Source organism: Cyprinodon tularosa, unplaced genomic scaffold (assembly GCF_016077235.1).
Source record: "Cyprinodon tularosa strain WSP-4 unplaced genomic scaffold, ASM1607723v1 ctg58, whole genome shotgun sequence".
NCBI classification, from domain to species: domain Eukaryota; kingdom Metazoa; phylum Chordata; class Actinopteri; order Cyprinodontiformes; family Cyprinodontidae; genus Cyprinodon; species Cyprinodon tularosa.
Window position 1 is genome coordinate 658,914 of NW_024039318.1, and position 20,026 is coordinate 678,939.

The window sequence follows — 20,026 nt, forward strand, 5'->3', positions numbered from 1 at the left end:
GTGTTTTTGGACTGTGTGAGGATGCCGGAGTATGCACATGAACAAGAAAGACCCCAGGCCAGGAATCGAACCTAGAACCATCTTGCTGCAGGGCAACAGCGCTACCCACTGCAATATGGTGCAGCCCTTTTTTCAATATCATTTGAAAAAAAATCTATGTAAAAAACAATTGTTTCTAGTATTGTGATTGTTGGTTTCAATTTTAAAAATGAATGAATGAATAATAAAGGGATATTAGATCATCAGTGGTTGGCTGTTTAATGATAAATTCATGGCCATGTCCATGGTGCTGAAATACTGTAAACTGTGCTTAACTGATGGTTAACTCTGTGCTTAACTCACTCTCTTCCTTTTGTCGTCTGTCTCTGCTTCCAATAATTAATGCTACTTATTCATCAGCTGTGTCAAACAGGCCTTCACTGCACAGCATCAGCTATTGGATTTACTTTGTTTTACTAATATCTGTCCATTTATGAGGCAAATTTAGTATTTTTTTTAAATATGATCCTATTTCAGATTTTGACAGTTTAGTCTGTCTTTTTATCTTTGAAGCTAAAGCCGTTCATTCAGTCAGTCAAATATACCTCAGATCCAGAATAGATCTTTAATATGAACTTTTTATCAAGTGAATTACACAAAAAAGCTGTAAAGGGCCGCAACAAGTCCCCATTCCATCTGCAATGTGACACTGTCGCTTAAAAAAGGAAGAGAGCCTTTTTTTCCATTCTCTACAACCCTAGTTAGTAAAAGTGTTCAGCTCTACTCAAACAATCTAAGCACCTAAATTAGAATGCTATTCTAAATGGGCAATAAGAAGCCAGCCTGAAAAAACACTAAAGATCAATGCTAGAGATGCTTGCAATTCCAACCCCTGACTTGCAACAGAAAAAATAGTCTCACTGAAATGGTTTCAAACCTAAATGTGTGGCTGTGATGTAGACATTGAAGAAGCTGTACCGTTTGTGACCAACCAGGATCTTCAACTGCAGGAGTCTCTAACCAATCCACAGAGGAAAGAATTGGGATGGTTTTATGACAAATATTGCATAATTTAACAGGCTTATATAAAATGTGAGAAATTACAAATTAACAGAAAGATAGCACGCTTCAGGCCTAACCTAACCACAAAACAAAAAAAGAACGTCAGTTTGGGGTTTAGCTAGTCTTTAAACCTTTTTTTTTGTTACCAAGTGTTTACCTAGGAGAAAGGATAACTGCTAAGTTGACAGACAAAGAAGAAAGACAAAATGCAGAAAACGTTTTACAAATTGGAATTATAAATGCTAGTCGCATTACATTTACAACCAGGATTATGCGGGATGTATGAAATTAAATTTGAATCCTACTTAGAGTGGATCAATCTGATTATGTATTTGTAGGTTTACATTAGATCTGTTTGATTTACAAGAGCCCCTAAGATGACAACGGTTGTGAAATGACACTCTAACTCTAACTAAACTGGACTTTCTGCAATTTTTGTGAGTTACTGTAAATGAAGTCTAACATTTACTCTCTCCCATGGCTTTGAAACATGCCTTACAATTTCCTTTACTTTCAATCATTCTCCTTTAATTATCTTCTCTTATCAGCATCACCTGTCGTATTCTCAGCAGCAGAGCCACACGCGATAGACTCAGTTACCTTTCTCTCCCCCTCCCCTCCACACTCCGTCATTTCCCCTCCTTCCTTCCTTCCTTCTCGCAATCCAGAGCTCAAAAGAAATTTTGCATTTGTCAAAACATTTCACTGAGCTATGTTTCATATAAATTAAATAATTTATTCCTCCTCTCTGCCCGCTAATGCCCCTCCACCCTCCACCCTCCTTGCTTCCTCACATCTCTCTGACCTTTAACAATGCAATCATCAGTGATGCCATTTAAAAATGTATAAAAACAAATTTACAAAGTGCCACACAGTAAAAAAGATTAAATATTAACTAATAATTTGACATCACCTTGACTTTGAGCTAATCAATATCAGTCAGTTTAATGTGTGAAACTGAATGCGTGCTGCTGTCAGCTCTCAGAGAGACATCTATTTGTTCCACAGGGACCCACATGAGTGGAGTGACCTTTCAGCCCAAGTCGTGAATTCTTACTCACCTTTCAGCTTGGTGGCTCATAATTAGCCAATGGGTCTGGTTGTGAATATATAAGATACCCGTGATTGTAGATTTTCATAAATCAAACTCCTCCATACAGTGTGTGAGCCCGTAGGCTGCAGAATAGGGCTGGTCATCGTTCAGTTTGGTAAGAGTGGGAGAGAAAATGTCATAAAGCCTCAATTGAACTTTAATGACAGATCACAGGCTGCGAAGAAGGGATAAGCTGTCACTGCCTAGCTATCTCCCTCCACCAGTATCTGCCCCAGCTTCCCTCTAAAATATGATGAGAAAGCTCCGATATGCGACTCGCTGACCATGAAGGATTATAACAAGATCCATGTTCTACTAACACAATCACTCTGTGGAAATGGAGGAGAACATGAGGTAAGATGTGGGAGGAAAAAAGCAGGACATGGAGCGGACATATGAGCAATAGTCAAATAAAGCAAAGGAAAGGAATGCTTGGAAAGTAAAGAGCTTCAAACTGCCACTGATGTTTTTAATCATTAAAGAAATCGAATAATTATCTAATTCACCTTTGATGCACATGAGCACTTAGTTATACACAGCTTGAATATGGCAGAAACAATTGCTATTTTGGAAGCATTCTTGGGATATTTTTCTAGATTTAAACAATGTTTGATTAGTTATTCATTTCTAGTCAAGCTGTTGATTCTCCATCTAGTATAAAGTGAAAATAATCCTTTTCACTTTTTCTCACACTATAAACATGCATGTATCTTTGGAGTTTAGGTGAGAGACCACCGAGAACTACTGCATTACTGAGGAAGAGCAAAAGAAAATTTAAAAGCATTCCTTTACTTGAAAGAGTGCCTAAGAGTTGCAGTTAAAGCTACAAGTCATTACCTGAGTGTCTTTCAACCATTATCCACATATTGCACCTATTCTTTATAAAAATAGGTGTGACTTACTCTCAATGCATGAGAAGCATCTTTGAACGTGAGGTCACAGATAAGTCCCAAGGTTTGCCACACGCTGGATGTAAAAGCTGGCTTTGATTTGGTAATTATAGCCAAGGTGTTCTGATGTAAACTATTCCAATGAACCTCTGGCTTTACTCCATGTTTAGGGTCATCGTCATGCTAAAAGGTAAACCATTAACTTTAGTCTATACTCTTTTGCAGTATCTGATTTACAATAAAATGCATATCTGCAAAGAGGTGCTGCAAAAACTGTGAAAGGATTCAAACCCGTTATCCATTTTCTGAATGGTTGTCTGTATTCGTGCATATTGTATTTAGGTCTGCAACTAACGGTTATTTGGCAAATCCATTACTCTGTGGGCTGACCAGTGGAGCAGGGGGTAGCACTGCAGCTGATATAGGAATGCGTTGGCCAAATAACTCGGGAATTCAGCAGCCACGCCTCGAGATCATGTGAAGAAAATGCATCATACATGATTTCAAATTAACTAAACTTTGTGTACTCAGAGTGAATTATTTAATACATAGATACATGAAAAAAGCCAATAACCTTGTTTTTTTTTTGTTCTAAGACACTGGAGAAAACCGTAGTCACAAAAAAAACCTTCAAATGTCTAATTTATTTCATTGGAAGTCTTTTTATGTCGAAACATCAGATTTCACAGCATGACGTGCCGCATTTAATTTATGGGGAAATTCCAGCAGGAGTCACATTGAAACATGTGTCTCTAAGAAATAGATGATGTTGTAATAACTAAAAGAAAATCACCCAATGATTATGGTAAACCCGGTTTTCTTGGTCTTTCATTGAGGAAAAGTATGGAAAAGGCACATTTAAGTGTGCACTCACCTCACAAAAAAAAAAAAATCTTCTTTTAAAAGAATCCAGCAGCACATACGTGCTACTTGCTATTGAAGGCTTGCAACAAAACACAGTATAAACTTCCGGTCCTGACAGTGCAGCTCTGGGTCCTGACTGTGCAGGTCTGGGTTCTACCAGTACCTCTTTGGGTCCTGACAGTGCAGGTCTTGGTTCTGACAGTGCAGCTCTGGGTCCTGACAGTGCAGGTCTTGGTTCTGACAGTGCAGCTCTAGGTCCTGACAGTGCAGCTCTGGGTCCTGACAGTGCAGTTATGGGTCCTGACAGTGCAGCTCTGGGTCCTGACAGTGCAGTTATGGGTCCTGACAGTGCAAGTCTGCAGCCAGACCCCTCTCAAATATTCTGCATCAGTCTTTTTTGTATATAAAAGTGTTAATATTTTATTCATGATGTCCTGACAAAATAAATCCATCTAAACTAAGAATACAGAATAAAAATCCAACTAAATTAAGTCTAAATTTTGGAACAGGATATCACTAGGAACAGTATTTCCGTGTTTGTCTAGCAAATTAAAGCTGTATATACAATACCTGTATGTTCATTCATTACAGATGTTGTTTAAATTTTCACTACTAATGCATGCCTGCAAGAAATCCAACAGGTGACATTCATGACTGTAATTCATCAAATTCACCTGCAGAACGTAACAGGAAAGCCTACTTGGAGCCTAATGAGGATAATAACAATTTAAATATCTAATCTTTAACAAGTGTGCTTGATAAAAGGTTTTTATCTGGTCTGCTAAAGAACCATTCAGCTGCCATCAATTATGAGATGATGTGAGAGCGGGAGGTCAACGCATTAAAGATTCAATTTTAACAACCAGACCCAAGATTACCCAAAGCCACTCTCCCACAGCAGATGGGTAATGTTTGATTACAGGATGGTCTTTGGTTTTATAACATTAGGAGCTTATTAGCCCATGCATTGAAGGAAGCTCTTACATAGAAAAATCCTCCCAAAAAAATCAATCATTATCATTTCATAACTTTTACATCTACATGGATTTTTTTCTGTTTTGAATCAATCATCTGTAAACAACGGTTCAACAGCCGAATTTCAGAAATAATCATTAGCAGCCAAGAAATACTGGATATCATTGCAGCTGTCAACTCATTTGCAAAGACAGACAAGTCCCTGGTGAGATGCCAGCTTGGTCACACTCATTTCATGGCTCATTAATGCAGCATCTATGTGTTAATGAATAATATGCTGGTGAGTATGCCTTTCTGATCATTTTGAACCATGACAAGGCATTTCATTTCAACTGCTGATTACATGGATAGGTCTGAGCACAATCTGAGAGGCCACTGTTTTCCACAACAGGTCCAGGAGTTTACATGGGCTATAACAAGGCAAATAATGACATCACAGCTGCTTGTGTCAAAAAATGGGTCGGTTTAAAGTTTCTTTTGCAAAGCAGCTCAGTGGCAAACCCACACAAAGAAAGCCTCTTGCTTCAGCCAATTACAAGGCTCACGTTCTGTGATTAGCTAGAGCAATGGAGTTATCTAATTGGTTGCCAATCATAGCTTGTTAAAAAAAATTAGGGCTGCAACTAACGATTATTTTGCAAATTCATGAATCTGTCTATAAATTTTTCGATTAATCAATTAATCATCTGAGAGCTAAATCTTCCTTAAAGAAGATTTTTTTGAACAAAACTAAACCAAGTGAACTGGAACTTTACCACTTGAGTTTATATTGACAGATGAATTTTTTTTTATCTTCAATGCAAACATTTCATACATTTTTTAATTTCAATGTTGATATGCTTACTGCTGTAATTGGGTTGCTCTGTCAGTTAAAGGCATATTTTAGAGTGTCTTTAATCCAGTTAATGATTAACCATCACTAAATTAGTTGACAATTATTTCAATAATTGATTAATCATTATTAATCTGATAAATTGTTTCAGTCCTAAAAAAAATATATTTTTTGCATCCAGTAGTCAGGTGCGTCCTGAAAAATCCACATACAAATGCAGTGAAGTAGTTTTTAAATGAAGATATAACTGTGTATGCTTCAAAAAAAGTTTTGTGAATGTTGTCTTGTGAATATGTTTGAATCATAATGTGCATGTGAGGATCTGGTGTGGATTTGTGGATTATGCTGTGCATGTGCGGATCAAATATGAGAGTTTTTTTAAACTGAGAATCTTCTGGGTCCATACCTATTGGCTTTATTCTCTATTCTAGAATAATAAGTAATAAGACATCCAATTACCAGCAAAGAATCACGTCCCTGACTTTTTTCTCCTTAAGGGTGGAGGAACTCAGCCTTAAAGACAGATTGAGGAGCTCCACTTTCCGGGCAGAACTTCAGGGCATGGAGGGGTGACTGCTCCTCAGCATCAAAAGGAGTCAGATGAGGTAGTTGGGGCATCTGATGTCTCCACAGGACATCCCATTAAATGCTTCTAAGGCATGTCCAAAAACCCACTGGAAATGGGAATGCCTTTCAGTCCCTCAGTCTCAGTGGTCAGAGGAACATGCAGGTTCCTGGTTAAAGGGACACTATGCAACATTTTTCAGTTAATTAATGTGTTCCATAACGTTATGGATGACTAAATGAGTCATTTCAGGTTGAACAAAGGTTTTCTCGGCCGCCCTGGTGGTCTGTGGGGGAAATACTGCACTTGCAACTGCAGGAGCACCGACCCGCACCCACAGGCTCAGAAGTCTCGTGAGAGTCAGTCTTGCTTTACGGCGAGAACTGCTACACGCCCCCAGTTAAAAGCATTCTCATTGCTAGCACAGTGGCAATCTTTGTGCAGTTATGCTACGTTCACGCAGCAAAAGCAGCAAAATCGTGTCTGCTGCTTCATTTTTGCTGCTTGTACCAGTTAGTTCTGAGCGCAGCTTTGCTGCTCTGGCTGCGTGGTGCAAAAGTGTGTCTGAGGCGCGTTGGGCGGAGCTTCACTATCCTTTCTCTGCCTTGCAGCTATATTTGCTGTGATCAGTGGGAATAAAGTAGTTTTAATATGTGTTTAAGTGAGAAAATACACCTGAAAACGTAATCAGTGCAGTCAGTTCATTCAGATTATTATCCTGCCTTCAATATTTTTTCTGTCGGAGCCGCTCAGACCCCCACATACCAGCGGGGCGCCAACAGTATGGATCCCTTCATCAGCAGCGGTTCACCGCGGCAGCTGGTAGGTGTTTTTCATCTAAATAATCCAAACTGCATATTCTGCCGGCAGATTTCTGCATTTTAAGTTAATTTAGGCGTCAATAAACTGTTTAAGAGGAGTGATCATCAGCGCTGTGTCTCTCTCCCTGCGTTAAACGCACCCGACGCACTGCTTCAGCTGCTCAGACGTGCTGCGCCTGGTGCTCCAAAACGCGCCGCGGGACCTTTTGCTGCGCCTTGACGCGCGTCAACCATTGACTTTGCATGTAGACTCGCTGCTTCTGTCGCGCCAGCTACGTCCAGTGTGAACGCAGCATTAGTCATTCGCTGCTAAGCTCAAAACAACCGCGCCTGGCTTGACGGAGAAACCAGGAGAACAGCTGTGCATATTTACGACAGTGCACTTTTACTTTCGCCCTGTGGAGGGAGCCTCGCTGGAAAATCAACACCGGTTGCATAGTGTACCTTTAAGAATAAAAAATGGCTGTGCCAAACCTCTGATTGATATCCCTAATGCAACTGTATAGAGTAGTGCTGCCCCTTCCCCACAGGTTGCTGTGCACTGCAAGTTAGCTGGCTAAAAGAAAGCTGGTTAACCTTTGCCTTTAAAACCGCAACTTTTTTAAGATACCACTCTGTACCTGAGCAGAGCCTAACTAATTAACCCAGTCTGATTAGTTTTTTTCAAGTGTCTTCATTCTGCATTTTATCCATCTATCTATCTATCTATCTATCTATCTATCTATCTATCTATCTATCTATCTATCTATCTATCTATCTATCTATCTATCTATCTATCTATCTATCTATCTATCTATCTATCTATCAATCTTAGATTCTACTAAGAATTTTGTACTGACCCCCAGTCATTTGAGTAACTGTATTTATCCCTCACCATAACTATATCCTAATTCAACTTAAACAGAATGGGCTCCATGCACTACTCCAGTACTTCCTAAACTTAAGGGAGCTCCTTTGTTTTCTGTTTTTCATTACTAGATTAACGTATTAATTCAATTAATAGAGAGAGAAAGACAGAAAATAAAGGACCAGCCTTAAACTCAGGAAGTTGTGGATTTTTGCATAGAGCTCATCCAGCATAGAGCCCAATCTCAAACCGCCCCCATAGCACTAACCCTTAACTATCCAGTGTCACTCCCAATGAAGTCACACTCACAGCTGTGGAAGGCATCTTAATTGAAGGTGGGGGGTATAAACGGGAATGGGATGGCCTCTTCCCCCATCAGAAAAGAAAAGCAGTCGTAGCTATGGAAACACAGTGAGTGCCCATGCGCATGGCTGTAGGTCAGTGGCGTAAGTTGATATGACATCAAACATTTGCCCCATTCTTAAAAATACATTTATAAAGACAAATAAAACTATTTCAAAGAGGACCTTTCACTGCAGAATTAATGACATCTTTTTTCTTCTTCCTAACTAGTGACTTTCTGTCAATGTAACGAAGATGCAGCAAACCAGCAGGAGTTCCATTTGATTTTTAGTGTTTGCCGTTACACCTGCAGTCAAATTCCAGCAAGTCTTCACCGATGCAGACTCGTTATTAAGACTGCCCTTAATGTGAAGGACCTTCAGTGGGAACACGCAAACTGAGGGTTAGTGCTTTGATAAACTAATCCCAAACCGCACTAGAGGCCAGTTTGGGATTGGGCCAATATCTCTATTTGGACAGGACTTTGATAAAAGGCCTATCGGTCTTCAGAAAAATTGTAAATACACGAGAAAAGGTTTCTAAATAGCTAGCACATTAACACACAGACAGCCACACAGGACTCCTTGAATCAACAGTAACACTGGCTAACCAGACAGCTCAGAGAGGAAACAAGGGTAAAGGAAGAGGGCAAATAAAGGAGAAGACAGGAAGCCATCTGATAGGAAAGGCCAATAATACACATGCTCACTATTCCTGGCAGGATAAAGGAAAAATGTTTATATATATATATATATATATATATATATATATATATATATATATATATATATATATATATATGTGTGTGTGTGAAAAGAGAGCAGGTCAGCTAAGTAACCAGGTGACTAAAAGTCAACATTTAATAAGATGTCATTTTAAAAATTAAGATAATTGAGAGTTGTTACAGGTGCAACGTTTATGATGTCAGCATAAGTAAGTAACTGTAAGCAACCACCAAAAAATAATAAACAATTACATCTGAATTATAACAGTCCTAGTGCTGTGCCTGATATCTGCAATAACTTCACCAGTTTAATTCCCTGTAGCTCTGACAAACACATTATATCTGTGCCATCTGTCACTGCTGGGCTAACTGGGAGCATTGGGAACAAGTTGATAAGGAGGGGAGAGGCTATATTTCCATTTTAGTTATTAAGACCTGGTAGCTTTAGGCCCAGAGCTAAAGAGGAGATGGTTTGGTGAGCAGGTGTCGAGCTCATAAAGAAGCTTCATGTGCATATGGGTGAAGCACAACCTCAATCCTCGCACAAATATGAGCAAAACCCAATATCCTGCCAGCATGACACACATGATGAGTAAACCTTCGGTGTGGCTCAACAAAAACACACAGAAACACATAAGCAATATATTCTGGATAATTCTGGTCTTTGCTGCAGTCTAACAGTGCTTTGCATATTCTAACGCTTCACAATCGCATACTTCATTTTATTGCAGCTTGATATAACCAAAAACAAAGCAAACCAGAACTGCAAAGTCTGTATGGTAAATCTAGAAGTGGCAGGAAGACAACTGTAGTTAAAAAGTCCCTTTTAAAAGAAGCCACAATCTATGCTGTAGACACCGAAAATATGGAAAAGGGTGCTCTGGCCAGAAGATGACAAGGTGGAGCATTTTGGCCTAAAAGCACAGCTCTTTGTGTGGCAGAAAATCAACATAGAAACACCATGACCATACCTTTAAAAGTTTAAAGATCAAAGCATATTATGAATTGTGGTGGAGGTGGATCCAAGCACAGAAGCACGAGGAGTCTCTTGACTGAAGTAAAATATTATTTAAGTAACTTGCAAAAAAAAGATGATCAGATATGAGACGATCCAGAAAGCATTAGATCAGAACAACAGCAATGAGGTAGAGAGAACAACCAAAAATGGCATGGCCGGGAATGAAAGGAATAATGAGAAATGATACAAGATCCAAGTAGGCAGAATTATGTGACTGTAGTAGACCTGTGAGAGGATCATAACCACACATTTTAAGAAAACTCCCTAATTAACAGAGAAATGTATACCACAGGCTTTAATTAAGATTGAAAGGATTCCTCTGAATTAAATGTTAAATCATAATTTAAAAAAACTCCCACAAAAGAAGGTAACACAAAATAGGAAAGACACCCATAACCAAAGAGGTAAGCCCACATCAACTTACAGACCAATTAATCACAACCTAAAGATGATCTAAATGAAAAACCTAAAAGCCTACAAAACAGAAAAATAAAACATAATAGGTTTATATGTTAAATTGTCAACTCTATACCTCAATCCAATTTAGAATTTGTGGAAAGGGTTTAAATTGCTACTCATTAATCCTAACCACAAAATTTGACTTATTTTTTTAGGTGCTTTGTTGAAGATGATTAGCAAAAACTTCACCTGGCAGCGACATACCCAAAAAGACTAACAGCTATAAAACAAAAAGGTTTCTTTGGTAATGCTCCACTAAAATACAATGAAGTTTGTGATCTCTAAATGTTGGGTTCAAAAATGTAGGTTTGTAAAAGAAGAAGTGAAATACACAGTAAGGGATTTTCAAACAGCTTCCTGCAGGAGGAGGGATAGTTGCACCCAAGACTCAAACACTCTGTCTCTCCCGAACCTCCTCTGCAGAGCGCTTTATTAACAGAACATGACACATGGTTGCAAAACAGTATTGTTCTGACAGAACAATTGATCAGTTCATAAAGACAGGATGCTCCACCACAATCAGACAAAGTGGAGCATCCCCTTGCTCAAATGTTTCATAAGCACACACAGACATTAATTTTATAATCATCATTGAATAAACCTAACAATCTCACTGTGACTAAAAACTTTAAAAACAGTATGGTATGTGAATACTTTGTTTTGAATGTAAAGTTCAGAATTTACTTTCATCAGATTGCCTAAAGCCTTAAAGCATATGGTGATAATCTTCTAGAAAAATAAAACATCTTTCAGTGATTGAGGCGTGCATATCTTTAATTTAACAGGATTTCTGTCTTGGGAAGATCTAAAATGAGGCAAGAAATCAATTAGGAGAAACAGGGGGGAAAAACTAGTGTTGGTGTTGATGAAGCTTACACAGAGTTGGAAAATAAATTTAATTGGCAAACTCTAACTCTGTTTAGACTCTGAAAAAAGAAAAGTCCCTAAACAGCCAATTATTTTTCCCTTGCAGGGATTTATGAGTCAACTGTTGACAGAGCTGCATGGGACATAGTCAGAGACATTATCAGTTAGTCTATTTGCCTGCATGGATCACAGTTATAATCGCTGTACAGAAGGTCTGTCTGTGGCACAATCGACAACCTCATCTTGAACTCCACAGAGTCAAAGGGACTGATTTCCGAATTTAGAAGATGTAAACTGGACCTTCAACCCCCCCATAAATGGGGCACAGGATGTAGGAGGAACCTGACTACAGGTTCCTGTGCATTATAATCAATGAAGACATGACATTGAGGGCAAATCAACCTAAATCCAGAGAAAGGCACAGGAAAGACTCTACTTCTTAATGTTCCTTCTCCACTGCTTGGTAGAGTTTGTGTTGAGCCAATGTTTCTCACTATGGTTCCTAAACTGCCATGCAGCAAAAAAAAAAAAAAGAGCTACATAGGGTATAAATACAGGGATCAACAATATCAGCTGACCCTGAAGAACAAAGTATCATCAGGAACTCCTCAAACACCTCATCCTTTCACTTTTACTTGCAGGACAGGATCTTAGGGCAATAAGGACAATAACATATACACAGAAAACTCAGCTTCTATCCAATAGCTGTTGTTACCCTGAATGCCACAAATTCATCCAAAACATGAACAATTATCACAAAGACATATTTGTGGACTCTTAACCCAGAGCAGAAAAGTGTCAACGGTTGCCAATGTATGTGCAGACAGAATATTGCTGGTAGCAGGGAAGGAGGTAGAAAAAGGAAGCAGGATGCTTTCTAACAATAGTTCATTTAACTTAGTGACCTCCAAATGTTCCTATCTGCCACTTAGGAGCTATATGGTTTCCCACAATCCTTTGTGTGACTGGAGGTATAGGCAAAGTCCAAATCATAAAATTAAACAAAAATGCATTATTTCTTCACGTGTACTCTGTGTTATACATTTATACATCTTCACCATAATGCTTTGGGTTTTTTAATAGAGACCTTTAGCCGTTTGCTGCCTTCTTGTTACCTGTTTTTTTGTAGTTCTGTTTTGCTGGCTGTAGTCTCATATGACATTAGACATCTACGTAAATCAGTCTACTGTAGCGATGGATATAAGGTTTATAGAATAGTTTTTCTATTAGCTGCTATGACATTTTAGGACTGAAGCTGTTTTAACATGACAGTGATCTGCTTCTCAATACCTTTTGAGAAATCCATCTGTACTCTAAATTACACACAGACTGGCAATAATAGCAAAGCTTAAGCTAACCTCAGAATATTTAAGCTATACTTAAACACCTATGTGACTAAGCCTGACATTACAAGTGTAAGCCAAATGTATATCCAGACTGAACTTGAATTCTATTTTCTAAGGGTTAGAGAGTGTGACTAGAAATGCATTACAAACTTGTACATTCTTGTAACTGCTCACTTCACATTACCTCAGTTATTTTACGGTATTGGAAGCTGTCACTTTTTTTAGTGGTCCGATCACACCTGCACTATTGTTTTTGTGGGAGTATGACGAGCATCCTGTTGATTCCTTTAGGCATGAACACTCAGTCATCAGATTTTCTCCTAACAGTTCAGGGGCAATGCTTTATTGCAGAGCATAAAAAGAAGCATCCATTGTATGTCTACTTTATTAAGATGGGGATATGTGTAATTCCTCAAGGGGCTCCCAAATCTCATTCAAGGCTATCTTGAACTATAACAAGCCAAAGTAAAAATGCACCACACTCATGGGAAAAGGAAGAAAGAAGGAAATGAAAATGCATGCTCTGTTGACTTGAAGAAACACATAGCTTTATTTAAATTATTTATAACTAACCTCAAATGTACCAAACACATTCTGCAGCCTTTCCTAATTAAGCAAAGATTAAGACCAAATGGGAATAGTTGTAAAAAGCAAAGGATAAATATATTTATAAGCATACAGCCATTATTCAGAATCTCTACAGCCTGACAGTAAAACAATTAGGGCTGGTTTGGATTGTTATGTAATCAGAAATTTACCAATAATCCACTTTGCTGTCCTCCAGACCCAGAGATATATTTCTATGAAGTGCAAACCCAGCTTCAAGTTGAAGCTCTATACTGAAAACAATATTAATCCAGTGCTGCTGGGAAATAACTGGCTGTGACTTGCAATTTGCTTCAATTCCATTTGGCCTGAATTGCCTAAAATAGGTCTGTCTGCAGCCGCTTCAGCTGCAATCTCTCAGACATGAGCGATATGATCAAAAATGATGAAAGAAAATAGGATCAGCAGCTGGCATATCAGTGCTGTCAACCCCCCACACCGTACGACTGAATGCTGGCTGAGCTTCTATCGCACTAAGGAAATTTTTCTCTAATTTTTTTTACTAGTATTAAGGAGGAAGAAGAGGAGGAGGCAGTGGAATGATGAAGAGGACACGCCTGTCTTGAAACACACTCAAACACACATTTGGTAAGAATAGGTTGCTTCCCTTGAGGCCAATCAAGCTTCTCTACTGAAAATTAACTTTATTTGACAATGGCCACTTTACCAACACACATGCAGCACCTTTATAAAGACAAATCCCTATGGAAGACTAACCACCATTTCTGTGTAAAGAGAAAAGAAAAACCAAGTCTCACTGTGTTGTTAAACAATTAGTACAAAGTGTTTTCAAATCATGATCTATGACCACCTTTCTACTAGTCTAGTTGAGGGTGAACAGAGTAGGCGTGAGCTAGAAGACCTGAGTGGTCTGGTAGGTTGATGCACTGACACCAAATCTGTTATGTATTGAGGTGCTGATCCATTTAGTGATTTATAGACTAAAAGAAGGATTTACAGTCTATTCTCTGAGCTACATGGAGCCAGTGGAAGGACTTCAGAACCAGGCTGATGTGTTCTACTTTCTTACTTCTAGTGTGAACACAGGCAGCAGGGTTTTAGATCAGCTACATCTGTCTACTGGACTTTTTAGGCAAACCTGTGAGAACACTGTTACAGTAATCAATGCTACGAAAGATAAATGCATAGAATTAGTTTGCCTAGATCCTGCTTGGACATTAGTCCTTTAATTCTTGAGATGTTCTTCAGGTGATAAAAGGCCGACTTAGTAACTGGCTTTATGTGCCTCTGAAGGTTAAGTCAGAGCCCATTATGACACCAAGATATCGGCCATAATCAGTGGTTACTACCTGTAGTAGCTGAAGCTGTGAGCTAACTATGGATCTTGTGTCCTTTGGTATGAAAAGAATTACCTCAGTTTTGTTTTTAATCAGTTATTCAGAAAATTTCATCCACATATTGATCTGTTCTGAGTATCTGGCCAATGTTCTAATGGGTTGATCATCACCTGAGGTCCATTTCACAAAGCAGCTTTACTGAAAACAAAGTTTATTAAACCTGAATTCTGGGACACTCCGAGTTTTCCATTTCACTAAATCCGGGCATACAATGTACTATATTTTCAATCTTAGTACTCAGCTACAGCTCAAACTGTACGATGAAAACGCAGGGTTTAAAAGTTAGACGCTAACGATGCATGTTCTTACACTGTATGGTCCGATGCTCTGATGCGATCTTACTGCTCAAACTGTACGTCCAGAGACCATACGTCGGACTCAGCGCCGAGAGATGGTGCTGGTCGGACGACTGAATTTCGAACATGTTTGATTTTCTCTCTAACTTACGATTCCAGGTGGTCGTGAGAGGCTGATCTTCCCATTGTTACCCCGGGTATACTACACAACACAGGATGCATAATGAGGCTGAAACTGTCCAACCGAAAAAAGGCTCGCATGACTGGAGAATACCCCCGAAAGATTGTACAGTGTTTGCCCCCCTTAACAGTTTCCTCAAACTCTGTTTCTGTTGCCGTAGAAACATTCTCTCCAGAGCTAACCTGCTCAGGAGTAGGTTTTCCTCAATAAACTTAAGAGTGTCTCTGTCTCCACTCTTCTTAAAGCCAATCACTTTGTTTTATGTCCTGAGTTAGTATGGAGATTCGACACTATACCCATGTAGTAATTGCAATATGTTTATGCTAATGTATAGTCTATCTGTATTTGGTGTATGGCTTTGTCCATTAAGTGCTGCAATGGCCCTGCCATAGAAACTGCTCTTCATCCTGGCCTTGCTTTAATTGCTCTGAAACGTCTGCCAGACGGCAGTTCAAGGAATGACCAGGGTGGGATGGGTCCTTGAGTGGGTTAAGTGCATTTTAAGAAAGAAGGAACCGTGCAGATCCTACAGAGAAAGTAGAGTGCAGACTAAATATCTTCCCAGCTGTGGTGGTGAACCTGGAGTCTGTTATTACTCTGTTTGGTTGGAATGAACATGTGCAGTCACAGGGCCCTTTGTAGAAGCAGTTTGAGACCCATCCTTTGTTAAGTGGTCTTAAGCAATAGTTTAGATTTTTTTCTAAAAAAGTATTTATTTTGAATTTTAACAATGTATAATCCATTTAAGCCACTGTAAATTGAGTTCAGTAGAAGGCAATGATATACCAAAAAAGTTTAGAAAAACAATCCACTGGACTCTGTTTCCAAAGACTTTGCTTCCCTTCCAGGAAGCTTTTTCAATTAAAAATATCAGGAATAGCGTTGAGTTGAAACATCTTCAGACTTGGAAAAAGTCCAGTGGATTGTTTTTTGTTTTTTTTTTACTTTTTTGGAATGATTATGCATCGGGTGATTCAGAATCTTCACCAGGCACTGATATTATTTGGAACTGTTTAAAGGTAAGTTACATTGGTATACACCAGGGGCCACCAACCGTTTCTTTTTATTTTCTAATTTGCGTTTAGATATTGTCATTTTTAAATCCCTATAAATACTTAAATGTTCTTAATGATTTATATCATGAAATGCTCTATAAATGATTAAAAAAAAGACCAGCAGCATAAACTAAAATGTCAAACTTAGTGCAGTGGTGAGCTGTTCTGTTTTCAGAAGATGCTGAGAACACCACATGTGGTCCCTGAGGGCCCCGTTTGTGACCTCTGCCTCGGGTGACCAGACGTCCTCTTTTTCCCGGACATGTCCTACTTTTCAGACCTAAGAAAATGTACAGGGGGAATTTCAAAATCGTCCGGGATTTTGGTTGACTATAGTGCAGCACGTAGTCAAAACAGGTAGCCAACGGAGGACGGAGCGACCAAATCTGATCTGGTGATGGTAGTCTGGACACCTGCGTCCCCGTGCTTCCCACCGCCTGCCTCCCCTGTCCCCAGCCCTAGCATTAGTGTAGTAAACTAGCACCACCCACCATGGGCCAAAATCACTTTTGCCGGCGAGTTTGGTCTAGCCTTGATCAATGCCTTAGGCCCTAGAATTGGAGAGCCAATCACAACGCAGAGATGTGTTTAGAATTTTTGGATGCAAAGCGGGCGGGGTTTTGAGTGCGTGACGACAAAGCTGCACGACGCAGTAGAAAGCACGACAGTAGCATGCATTGCGACAGCTTTCAATGGAGCGCTTCATTGAAAGTTAAAAGTTTTCTTTTCTGTTGCTGTTGTTCAATATAGGCACGTTTTAAAATCGTTTGAGGCGACAATTTTATATTTTTAACCGTCACTATATGGTCCATTTACCGATTTAATGCGTAATTAAAATAAACAATATCCGAAGTTGAGAGGACCACAGCAACCAGCGGACCTCCGAGGTTGGTAAAGTAGGTAAATAATGACAATGAATAAGATGTTTGCTACAGAACTCAAAACTGAAAGAATTTTGTACACTACGCCTTTAATTGGATGTTTAATTAGATGTATGGATGTTTAAATACATGCGTCTATTTGTTAGTTAGTCTTTATTTAGAAAATATTGATGTTTTACGTGTCCCCCCACCCTCAGTGTGCATTGGTTACTGTCTGGTCACCTTTTTAAAAATGTTCTGGCTACTCTGTTTACACCACCTTCATAGATAATTGGAGGAATCTTTCATTCAACTCCAAATATTCAACAAAAATCGATTGCGTTAAAAAAGATCCTTTCAATCGTTTAACTTTCCGTTTAGTCCTGAACTAATCTCATTTTAATTCCATAAAGAATAACTGACATTTTAGTGCAAATATATAAAAACAAGGAAATTGGCTTGAACACATAAAAGCCCTAATAGTTTAATACTATTCAGATTTGTGCGTAAAAGCCCCCAATGCGCGGGTTTGCTGATCAAACAGCCTCCATCAAAGCCTGAGTCTAAACTGTTGCTTTAGCTGCGCTGCAGACTCCATCCGCTCCTGCTCTGGAGGAACAGGTGGAGATGGAGGGGAATGTTTGGAAAAAGAGAAACAATAAGTGAACCAAGCAGAAACTCACATGTCTAAGTTCCTGCATGCGGTCCTTCATGGTTCCTGATGTCCACCGATGTGATTCCTCCTTTCTGCCCTGGTTTCTGGATGTGAGCTGCTGATGGAGCGGCTGGGCGGAGACCGACGGATGATGCGAGCCGGGCGCGTCTGGTGGAGAGGAGAGACGCGGAACCCTCTCTGCCTCTCAGACAGGAACTACCTTTGTGTGGAAAGGTGAGGCAGAGCCTTCCGCCGATTACCTTTCAGACACACACCTTAAACTCCACTTTGAATCCATCCGCAAAAAAATAAAAACTCTGTATTTTTTCCAGTGGATTTTACACTGACATGTTATGGAATAAGTTAAAAACGAAATAACTCAGTCGGTCTGCTTGCTGAACTAAGACAGGAATTAGTGTTTGTTCAGGTTATCGATTGAGCAGGTTAAAGGATAACGCCCAGGTGCTTTCAAGCGAACAACAGCGACCTCTGTTGGTCAGAAACGACGCCTTCTATAGTGTAGTTCATGAGGTGCAGCTCAATACAATACAGCCTAAGGAAACATATAGATACAGTTCTCATATTTTTTAAAGATACAAATATATGACCGATTTTTTTTTAACAAGAAACACCTGTCTTTTTGCTAAATAAAAATAGAAAACAACAAAAAGTTTCCATCAACTCACCTGTCACTGCTAAGGAAAAGCTTCCCCACAGCATAATGCTGCTATGACAAAATCCATCCATCCATGGTGCCTATCTCCAGCTGTCTACAGGCAAGACAGCTCAACACAGAGACAAACAACCACGCACACATACACTCACACCTAAGGAGAATTTAGAGATGCCAATTAACCTAACAGTCATATTTTTGGAAGAAAACTCACACATGCAAACTTGCAGAAAGACCCCAGGCCAGGAATCAAACCCATAACCTTATTGCTGCAAAGCAGCAGTGCTACCCACTGCGACACTGAGCAGCCCCCACTAAGACATTTACTTGAGTACAAAGAATTGAATTGAATTCAGTTTATTTATATACTGCCAATTTACAACGCGTTATCTCTTGACATTTTACAGACATTTTAATCCGCTCATAGTCAGACTGGTTAAAAGTTTTCTATATGAGGAAACCCATCTGATCCCATGGAGTCATTGACTTTGCAGGATTTGCTCATCCTGGTTGAGCATGTAGTGACAGCAAACATTTGCTTGCATTATGTCCTTGTTTCCATTCCCTCACTTTGATCACAAAAGCAGCAATGGTGGAGAGGAAAAACAAAACCTCCAGTGGAACCAGGCTCAGTGTGTGTGGCCTTCTGCCAACTCGGGGTTCAAGGAGACAGCAGATACACAAAAGGAACATAAAAGGCTAGATAGTAGAGACAACATAAAGTTAGAGGTTGAACTAACAAATACTGAATAGGAGAACAGAAGCAGCTTTGTGAAAAGTGGCCCCTATGTCCTCCAGTAGTCTAAGCCTATAGCAGCATAACTATAGAGATAGCTCTGGTAACAGATTTGCAGATTTAGAGCAAAGTGCTCTAGAACCAATCAGATATTTTATATAAGCCTGGTCATTTAGGGTTGTATACCTGAAGAGGATTTTAAATTATATTCTGGATTTAACAGGAGAACAAGAAAAGGAAGCTGGAGTAGGAGAAACTTAATCTGTTTAATTTTTATCAGCTCTCTAGCAGCAGCATTTTGAATCAGCTACAGGCTTTCAGTGCAGTTTGTGGACCTTCTTATAGTAAATAACAATAGTCCAGGGTAAAGTATCAAATGTTTAGACTAATTTCTTAGCCTCATCTTTTCACAGGATATTTCACATTTTTTGCAGTCATTCAGTGATAAAAGAATGAAATTCTGGAACCTCTTTTATATGGGATTCAAATCACAAATCCAGATAAAAAAGAACACCCAGTTTTTTTCCCCCCACTATTATCTGAGACCAGTCTAATCCTTTCCAGATGACTAATCAATCAATTATTTTTCAATGTCTCTGGTCCAAAGAGAACTTTAATCTTGACTGAATTAAAAAGCCAAAGCTCTCAGCACATGAATCCAGACTTTGCTAGGTTGCAATGTCTCCGTTAGCTTTATTCTGGTGTCATGTAACACGTTTTTTTAATAACCTGAATTTAAGGCTCTCATCAAGTCTAAGTCACAATCTTCAGCATTAATAAAAATAATGATTGAAGCATATCAGTTTGTCTGCAAAGAACTTGAGTTTCAATTAATCCCTGAAGAGCTACAATTTCAAAGTGAATAATATTGTAATTAAATTACACCTCTAGCTTTGCTGATTTCCTGACTGCAAACCAATTC

General features: G+C 39.2%; 1 protein-coding gene across 2 annotated transcripts in view; it reads right to left on the reverse strand.

Moving 5' to 3' along the window:
- stx1a (syntaxin 1A (brain)) overlaps window positions 1-18,126 on the reverse strand; it is a 97,996-nt gene extending 79,870 nt beyond the window's left edge. Inside the window, exon 1 of one of the 2 annotated variants that reach the window (XM_038306314.1) lies at window positions 17,724-18,120. In XM_038306314.1, the coding sequence (XP_038162242.1) occupies window positions 17,724-17,753 (30 nt within the window). In that variant the 5' untranslated portion in view covers window positions 17,754-18,120. Of the gene's footprint in view, window positions 1-17,723 lie in introns of both variants that reach the window. The other variant, XM_038306316.1, reaches the window with a different exon arrangement.
- Between the last annotated feature and the right edge of the window lie 1,900 nt (window positions 18,127-20,026).